Source organism: Triticum urartu, chromosome 1A (genome assembly GCF_056163025.1).
Source record: "Triticum urartu cultivar PI428250 chromosome 1A, HENAU_Tu73, whole genome shotgun sequence".
NCBI classification, from domain to species: Eukaryota; Viridiplantae; Streptophyta; class Magnoliopsida; order Poales; family Poaceae; genus Triticum; species Triticum urartu.
The window spans coordinates 557554710-557563943 of record NC_141873.1 but is presented as its reverse complement, the minus strand read 5'-3'; the positions used below and the strand labels follow the sequence as shown (position 1 = coordinate 557563943).

General features: G+C 47.9%; 2 protein-coding genes across 3 annotated transcripts; one reads left to right on the top strand and one right to left on the bottom strand.

Annotated features, from left to right (window-relative positions):
• Positions 1 to 1649: 1649 nt before the first annotated feature.
• On the bottom strand, positions 1650 to 4583 carry LOC147992670 (S-adenosyl-L-methionine-dependent methyltransferases superfamily protein). Of its 2 annotated transcripts, none has more exons than XM_087531348.1 (2): positions 3785 to 4582; positions 1650 to 1983 (listed from the first exon to the last, which is right to left on the bottom strand). In XM_087531348.1, exon 1 carries the CDS (start codon positions 4502 to 4504, stop codon positions 3830 to 3832), a length of 675 nt encoding a protein of 224 aa, XP_087387474.1. In that variant the 5' UTR covers positions 4505 to 4582; the 3' UTR covers positions 1650 to 1983; positions 3785 to 3829. The 2 variants fall into 2 exon arrangements, with proteins under 2 accessions (XP_087387474.1, XP_087387475.1); XM_087531349.1 differs by lacking the exon at positions 1650 to 1983 and adding an exon at positions 2009 to 2955 and having other exon boundaries at positions 3785 to 4583.
• A 93-nt stretch (positions 4584 to 4676) lies between these two features.
• On the top strand, positions 4677 to 9234 carry LOC147992669 (phosphorelay protein). The gene is made up of 4 exons (XM_087531342.1): positions 4677 to 5142; positions 6012 to 6121; positions 6609 to 6713; positions 8046 to 9234. Exons 1-4 carry the CDS (start codon positions 4788 to 4790, stop codon positions 8865 to 8867), a joined length of 1392 nt encoding a protein of 463 aa, XP_087387468.1. The 5' UTR covers positions 4677 to 4787; the 3' UTR covers positions 8868 to 9234.

The following is a 9234-nucleotide window of genomic DNA, read 5'->3' as shown; positions in this document are numbered from 1 at the left end:
TAGAGATAATTGTCCGGTTTAAGCTTCACCGGAAGGAGGTGCGAGAATAAAAACGGCGGCGAGGAGATCGCGGCCAGAGCAGCTTCGGCATCCACGTATGGCGTCGGAGAGGGCATTGGTGCAGATGGCGCCGCAGCCGGTGCGTACAGGTGCGAGGGGCCGTACGGGTAGGGCGCCCCATAGGGCGACGGAGCCGGGTACGCGCCCTGGCCAGGGTACGCACCATAGGAAGGACGCGCAGGTGGCGACGGGCCGTACGGCGCCGCGTACAGTGGGTAGCCACCGTGATTGGCATGGGCGGCATCGGCAACAGTAGGGCCGGCTGCGGTGTAGATGGAGGCAGCCGGAGCAGGCGTGATCGCACGCATCTGGTGCGACGCGGTAGGTGGTGGCGGCGCAGGCACAAGGGAGTGCATGGCAGCCGGCGGCGGCGACGGTTGCTGGGACCGGGCCGAAGCAGCAGGCGATGAAGAGGAGACGCCGGCGTACAGCGAAGACACCGGGCCGGCGAAGAGAGACCCCGCCGATTGAGTCTGCAGGGGGCCGAGCGATCCGTTCGCCGTGTAGGACGCAGTCCCGACGTTGAGGAGACGCGCGAGGGACGGCGGGTGGAACGAGTGATCCATGTAGACGGGGGCCGGCGGCAGAAGGGCGGGGAAGGAAACCGCGGTGCCGGCGGCGCTTGAGGCGGCGGCGGCTGGTGGCGGAGGCGGAGCGGAAGACATTAGATCGTTAGGTCGGATACTATATTAGACAAGAGTTTTAGGGTTTGTGGCACACCTTCAAACATGGGGTGACCTTTCCATTATATAGTGATATACAGCATAATTACAAGTGGGGCCCAGTATATACAGAGTCTAACACTCCTCCTCCTAGCGGCATTGCGTCCGCTGGGTGATCGCCCTCGGCTTCGAACGTCGCATCGTAACGGTTTGGGAAGGGGAACCTCGCGTCTTGATCTAGTTCATGTACCCTTTCTTTTAGACGTAAGTTCCTGCACACTTGATACTTGCCGATGCCGAATTGTTAGGCGGATCTATCTTTTGTTCAGCTTTTCGCAATTCCCGCCGTGAACGAGCCGAAATTTCCAGTGTGCCTTTCACGGCCTGAATTTACTGGAGACGTAGTAATCTTAATAGGGAGATGACATAATGCTGACACGACGACTCTCATAATCCAGATTCCTGTTCCTGAGCTGCCTTTTGTTTTTACGGGACCTGTTCCTGAGCTGTTTTTGTTTTTACGGGACCTGTTCCTGAGCTGTTTTTGTTTTTACGGGACCTGTTCCTGAGCTGCTAGCAGAGTCAACCAGGATGGTCGTGGCCACAGTCCATCAGGTGACGACTCCGACAGCTACTTTGCCTCGCCTACATGGCGCGACCAAGGCCACGGTACGGTGACGTGAGTCGGATAAACATCTGGAAGATCATCACATCCTGGCATCAACAGGGTTTGAACAAGTGCCAAGCTTAGTGGTTGGATGACAGACACATTATCGGTGTTCTACCAGCAATGGTTTTTGCCTGAACGACTCATGAGAATACGTCATGGATCACTGCCATGTCTTCCAGCCCATCCTAGCTGGTGGAAGGAACATTCTGGCTAATCAGGACCTGGTCTTTGTTAAGCAAAATTATATATGCGGTCGGTGAAAGGAAAACCCCAAGCTACAAACAGGGAGAGAAGCACAAGCATCCGGGCTTTGGATACAAACTACAGTTAGGCTGCAGTGCATCACAGGAAAACCTGGGTTGAACGGTTTTGTTTGGTTACTGCACTACTCACATATATCAAGCTATTGCCCATGTTTCCAATATCCCCTTCACGTATACCATCCCCCTTCTCACTCAACTTGAGCTCCTTCCTCATCTGCTCAGCCTGCACGAGAACCTCCCTCCAATAGTCCAATGCGCTCCTGTTGTTACCAGACAAGACCATCTTGATCTCTTCTTTCCTCGACGCTTTTTTCCAGTAGTGTACTACCTGGAGCATCCATACAAAACAGAATTAGTCACTACAGTTGTATTGTAAGTCTCATCCAGAAATTAGGCTAGTAGAGTGCATCGCCCAAGGTCATAAGCCAGAAAACCCCACTTCCCGAGACCACGATTGACAGGGCAAAGCCCAACGCTCACCAGGCTACTGCAAGCGCAGAAGGTCAGCAGTGCTGCCTGTCCTCTGCTTGGTATCATCGAAGCTGTTTGGAAACATAAAATACCTACCTTGGTTTACACAGCACAATCCGACTTAGAAATAGTGTCCACAAGCTTGAGCCAGATCATAGCATGAACGACACATACACCTGCTATACTTACTGCACTTATCATACAATTTCCATTCCACCATAACTTATTGCCTTTAAACATCATAGACACCACAGCTGTATATGTTCATATACAGCTGCTATAATAACTAATACTACCTTTGAAGAATCCAAATACCCAGAGGTGCCGGATGAAATAAGACCAGAGGTGCCCAGACAAAGAACATCATGTTTCTGATGTGAGACCTAATATGCGAATTCATGTGGAAATGGAGGGAGTATATCTTGTATCTACAAGACTTTATATCCGATCAATAAAACATTTCACAAGTTTTGGCCTTTTGGACCGGGTTTTGGGTGGAGAACTGGACCCCAAGCTACACCTGATTGCTTTCAATAAGTCGGTCTGTCCATGCTCAGGTCTTACTCCTAGACAGATCTAAATAAAGTTCCCCAAAGATCAACATAAGGCTGACCATACTCCCTACAAAATGCGACAAATATGAGCAGAGCATAAACTGTTTAATCATCTGAGGCCTCTTCGTGGTACAGCTCCCCGAGACATAACCCAAGCAAGAGGCATACTTCAGGCTGGACACATGCCTACGTGCAAGTCCCACGGCATCATGGTTTGTTCCAGGCTTCAACGACACATCCATGATGGACAATTCACTCCCTTGAATCCAGTCACCCTTCAAGTTCAACACCAAACAGTAAAAAGGGGAAATGGAACTCGATTCGCCTCATCAAGGGCGCAATCGGCATACAGCACGGTTTCAATGTGCCAAAAGGAACTACATGGGCGGAAACAGAAACATTGTATTTTTAAGTTCAAGCCATTATAAGCACCACGCTTCCCAAAAGGCCAGAACTAGTGGCTCCTTCAAAAATCTTATCAGGTTTTAACCACTCTTCGATAAAACCACAGCAGCAACATATTTGCTTTAAACGATAGTAGAAGACATGGCGGAATCCTCTCAGTGTACTCAGCCAGATTTTGCATACCCCAGGAGTCACATTCAATTATCTCTTGCACAAGTTGGGAGGAGGGATATTTCCAGTTTTCCATCAGTTCATCAAAACAGAGTGTCACTCGCAAAGTGATTTCGACACAGAAGTTGAGTCAATTATCTCTGAATTTAAAGTCACATTCAGTTAATCTCTTACCCTAGTTGGAAAGGGGGGCATTTCATCAGTTCATCAAGACAGAGTGTCACTCACAAGAAGATTTGATTTTGACACAGGAGTTGCGTGTTAAGATGCTTAGTGACCACAACTCCATTAAGTCTACACATTGAATTCCTTTTTGTCGATCACACAAACACAATGCAACAGACAAATGCGATCATGAACTTGAAATACCTGACATGTTTACACCGCAAAGCATAGGCGAAACTTAACATGTTACTTAAACATTAACCCATGGAAGCCAAACATTCAGCACTGTATATCAGAGGCCTTCACCAGCCATCACAACTAAATACTCATACTTTTGAACTGGAATAAGCAATTCTTGCAAACCTGCTATGTAAATGACGAGCAAATGTTTGGCAACAAGAATAAATCTCACTGCCGCGGCCTCCTGCGGAGTATGAACACATCGGACTCCTCGAAGGCGTACTCCGGGTCGAGGTGCTCCCGGGACACCTTCTCGATCACGGGGAAGGCGGCGGGAACGGCGTCCCAGAACGCCTGGTGCGCCTCGGGGGACCGGATCTGGTACCCGAGGAGCACCACGCCGCGCTCGGCGTCGGCGAGCGCGTCCATGGCGGCGACGAGGTGGGGCACGGACTCCTGGACGTAGACGACGTCGGCGGCGACGACGAGGTCGTAGCGGCGCGGGGCGGCGAGCTGGGCGAGGTGCGCGGGGCAGTTCCAGTGGAGCTGCGCGAGGCGGGGCGCGCGCGGGAGGTGGCGGCGGTTGCGGCGGAGGTTCCGGCGGAGGGCCGGGAGGACGGCGGCGGTGTCGGTGAGCACGAGGTCGGCGAGGCCGAGGCGGGAGAGCCCCATGCCGGCGGGCCCGCACCCGGCGCCGAGCTCGATGGCGCGGGCACCCGCGAAGCGGAGCGCGTCGGCGAAGGGCAGAGCCGCGTCGCCGAGGCAGCGCTCGGCGAACTTGACGAGGACCAGGGAGGAGTTCCAGACCGAGGTGCCCACCTCGAAGGAGTCGTTGTCCTGCTCGAAGCTCAGCACCGCGCCGCCCACCGGCAGCTCCACCACCGGAGACGCCGTGAACCGCATCGCCGCCGCCGCCGCCCGTCAAGCCAGCCACGGAAGGGAAGGGTTTTGCCTGGGCTCTCTGCTCTGTCCTCTGAGGAACTATCCTTGGGTCCTAAAAGCTTAAGGGCCCTCGTGAAAGTGTGTAATCATAAATATGTCCCTGGTAATTTTACACAGGGACCCTCGGAGAGCACACATTTGTTCTTACCAAGAGTATTAGGGGTTGAACTGCAAATCGACACAGCAACGAGGGTGAAGCGCACAGCGGAAACCCTCCCCGTCCCTCCTCCGCTGCTCCCCTCCGATGGATCCCAAGGCGGCGGCGAGGTCGAAGCGCTCGCACACGGTGCACGGCCGCCGGACCCACCAGACCCCCGCGGCGGCCGCGGCGCACAAGCAGAAGCGCGCGGCTGCCGCCGCCGGCGGGGGCGGCGGCGGCTCCTCCTCCTCCGCCCCCCGCAGCCGCAACCTCCCCTCCAACTGGGACCGCTTCGAGGAAGAACCCGAGGCCGACGACGCCGCGGAATGGGCCGGCGAGGTGGCGCCGCGGAGCAAGGGCGCCGACTTCGCCTTCCTGCTCGAGCAGGCCCGGGCCCAGCCCCTCGAGGAGCGGGGCCTCGGCGCGGCCAGCCGGCTCGCCTCCCAGGACTCCCCATTTGGTGAGCTCTCGCCGCCAGCTTCGGCTGCCACTTCTGATTTATTTTCAGCATCTTTTTCCGCTGTTTGTTCATTGAGTAAGCTTATTCAGTTCGTCGCTTCAAACATGCTTAGGTCAATTGTGCGATCCTTGCTCTAAATACGCCTATATTTGTAGTGTGAACACTTGCTAAAGTAAGGAATGCTTTGTTAATTTGTTCCTATTCATGTTAACGGCGGCGCCAAGTTAGAATCGAGTACATCAAACATCACAAGGCATCCTCTGCATTTCAGTAGTAATTACGGTGCTCTTGTTAGGACTGGGATTAAGAAGATACCCCGCAGATTGATTATGTGCAGTGTTGAAAATTCCAACAATATCGTGCCTGATACTCACCCTCTGTTTCATAGTTTTTATGTAAATTGAGTGTGGATTATGTTGTTTACCTCCCTCTGTTCATTGGCAAGCTTATTCAGATCGTCGCTTCAACCATGTTTAGGTCAATTAGGTGATCCGTGCTATCCTTGCTTCAAATATGACTAAATTGGTCCTGTCAATGCTAATGTAAGATATGTTCTGTTCCTAATCGTGTTAACACCGAGACTTAGAATCGAGTGCATCAAACATCACAAGGTATACTTTGCATTTCATCATTAGTTACTCTGTTATTATAAGGACTGGAATTGAGCATATATCCCTTGATTGATTTGGACTCATATTAAAAATTCCCTACCACAATGAGTTAGCACATAATGTTGGCATAATTGATATGTGGATTCTGTTTTTGTGCGCTGAACTTAGCACCACGTATTCAGTAGGATGTGGCCATTGTTTATGAGACTGCTTTGGTTCTAGTGGTGCTAAGATTTTATTTTATGTTTCCTTTTCTAGATTTTATGCAGGCTTCTACATCTATGCTTGAGGCTAAAGGGGAAGGGATCATGTCCTGGTTTGAAGACGATAATTTCATATTAGAGGATGATTTAGCACCAGATTTTGAGGTACATATCTGCTACTGTGCTATATCATGTTTGTGAAATGTATTGTTTTATGCAATTTATAACTTGCTTTGGTGCTTGTTTGGGTAGATGATGTTTAGGTCCAATCCGTACCTGTTTTTTCTACACAAGTGTTGGGTTTGATGTTGTCTTAAAAATTGGTATAGATAATTTTCTGGGAGCAAATATTTAGTTTAAAAATGCATGGGATTCTGGCAGGAGTTGCCCTTGGTCCCTTCCTTGTCTGAGCATCTGTTGAAGTTTATCGAAGGAAAATGTGTTTGGATCAAATAGACAATATCAGCGTATTAGATTATTGAATAGAAGAGGATATGAAGTAATGTAGAGGTTTATTTGGATTGGTGGACTCTTGTGGTTTTTTACTTACAAAACTATTGCACCTTTTTGTTCAGAATTTGGTGGCTTCTTCACTCCAGGACCATCAGTTTTTCACATATTCATATGGGAGTATATTTTCTTCTAATTTCAGGTGCCTTTTCTCTCCATGGATCTCCATGCATTGGCCACCAAACTCTCAAAGATTAAGCTCTCCCAGAGACTTTTTATGGAAGAAGATCTACTACCCGAGGATATGGTACTATATTCTGTTCTATTGCTACCGTGTTCAGCTTCGCACATTTTATAAATATTGAATGTATTGAATCATGGAAGAGTACTAAGATTGCCTTCTTATAGTAAAAACAGTACTGCAATTTCTGTTTCCAGTTGCTAACTTTGTTTCATGTTGGTACTTTCCTTTCAGTTGGTACTTTCCAGTTTTATAATAACCTCTGAGGTTAATTTTGAGAAATGGCAATGAAGTAAATTAATTGTGGTAGATTTTGGTATTAGGTGCAGTAAGTTTGCTGATAGATAGTTTATGAGAACATTTAATATTATGAGGTGTAAACGAATAGATGATCTGTTAGATTTTGGAGAGGCCCATCTTATATTAAATGAAAATGGACGATAAAATCTAATCCAATCTGTATACGAAGAAACCTTCAATCGAAATTCATATTTCCTGACAAATACTACCATAAACATATGCATTTGGTATGCAAACCTTATCAATTGCTGCAATCTAAATGTGTACGCACTTTCGCAACTCATGACTAGTAGTTGCCACCTCCTAGCTAGCCCGTCTGCCTCGTTATGCTACCATTTTCTCCGTTGATCTCCCAATTTTCTGCAACAAGGATAGGGTACTTTAGCATCTGACCTTTTGGCTATTCTGGCCACTGCTTTCTGCTGCATTCACCATCACGGCAATTTCCTACACTACATACTCTGTTGTTAATTGAAGCAATAAAATTTATATAAGCTTACGTATTATTCTGATGATGTTAATTTCATTGGAGGAACACGTTTGTTCCCTTCATTGGAGCAGTACCCATCCATAATAATTATGTAGGGTAATGAGTTTGAGTAGACATTTTATCCCTATTTCACTGTTTGACCGATTAAACCCTCCGAACTTAATTTGTCTTCTGCATGGTGCATACAATATTAAAATAGATAAAGATAAAGCTGCTGTTGACCTGTTGGAGTGTTGGTGTTCATCTAGACATTTTATCCCTATTTCACTGTTTGACCGATTAAACCCTCCGCCCTTAATTTGTCTTCTGCATGGTGCATACAATATTAAAATAGATAAAGATAAAGCTGCTGTTGACCTGTTGGAGTATTGGTGTTCATCTGAGCCATCAATATTGATTCATGTATCTATAAGGTCCTAATTCCAGGAGCCAGGAGCCTAGGAGTTGTATGCATGTGCCTATTTTATAAATATTGAGTTGGTGACATTAAGATCTTTTATGCTAAACATGCATGTATGCTTAAGCCTCTTTCAAATCCGTTCAGCTTGACTTGATATCCCTCTGTTCATCTGATTTCTCCTAGGCTGACTCATCTTGTCATTCCCTAGGCTGTTGCTTCTGAAGACGAAGATGATGAAATACTGATTCAATTGGGCACAACATTGGAGTCTGATGCTAAAGGCAGTTTTGTTCAACATAACTTCAGGGACATAAAGCCTGGGAAAGACGCTGTTAGTCCTGACCATGCCAGCAACATTCATTCTGATGACCCAATGAAAACACATCTTCAGTCGGAATGTTTTGCAGAAGAAGCTACAACATCATTCAAAGTTATTCCTCGACCTATGCAATCAGACACTGAAACCTACACAGGAATCACAGGTACTGTTCCAAATGCAGGCCACAGAGAACAGTCGAAGCTTGGGATGGTTGCTCCAGAGGAAGAGCTCGATATGCTTCTCAATTCACTCGATGGAACTCACCTTTCTAGCTCCAACTTAGATGAGTCGTTTGGAAGTAGTTCTACTTTGGTAGGTATGAAGATCAACGAGTCAAATGAGAAAGTCGTGTCTAGCAGCACCACGTCCAAATCGCTGGCACTTTCTCCTGTTGATGATGATCTAGATGCCTTGCTTTCAGAGACATCCTTATCTGTCCAGAATGATGGTTCTGCTGCATCAAGTTTATCTTCTCGCCCAACTTTTGACTCCAACAGCAACGTTGACTTCAGATATGCCAAGCAGATTGATGTAACATCTATCGATGATTCTGTGGATGATTTGCTTGCCAACACCCCTTTCTGCCTGAGTGACCAGAAACAAGCTACACCTGTACAGGGGCAACAGAACATCTCGAATGCCAACGCACCTCCACCTTCTGGATCCTCGAACGTATCGGCTGACTTTGATTTGTGGTTTGACTCACTGTAGAGGTAGAAGAAACACTTTCGATCGTGAAGAGGTGCCAGTTGGCTTTAGGGGCCTACTGTGCTTTTGTTCAGTTCATGAAACTAAGTAGCAAACCTTTTTGGAAAGCTGTCTTCAGAAGCTCCCATATATATACCCGTCATGGATACCCATGCGCTTCACTCGCCGGCTCGTGTCAGTTCGGTGCTAGGCCTGTGTTATGTTGCATTATTGCCATACTGATCATGAGTCCAGAAGGCTGGCTGCTGTTAAATCTATAGCTGTCGATCTGTACCTTCGTGACCTGTACTCAGTCACATCTTTGTAGTACGTTGCACCCTTAATTTGTTGATTTAACAGAGTAATGCAAACACTTCAGTCTTTCTGTTTT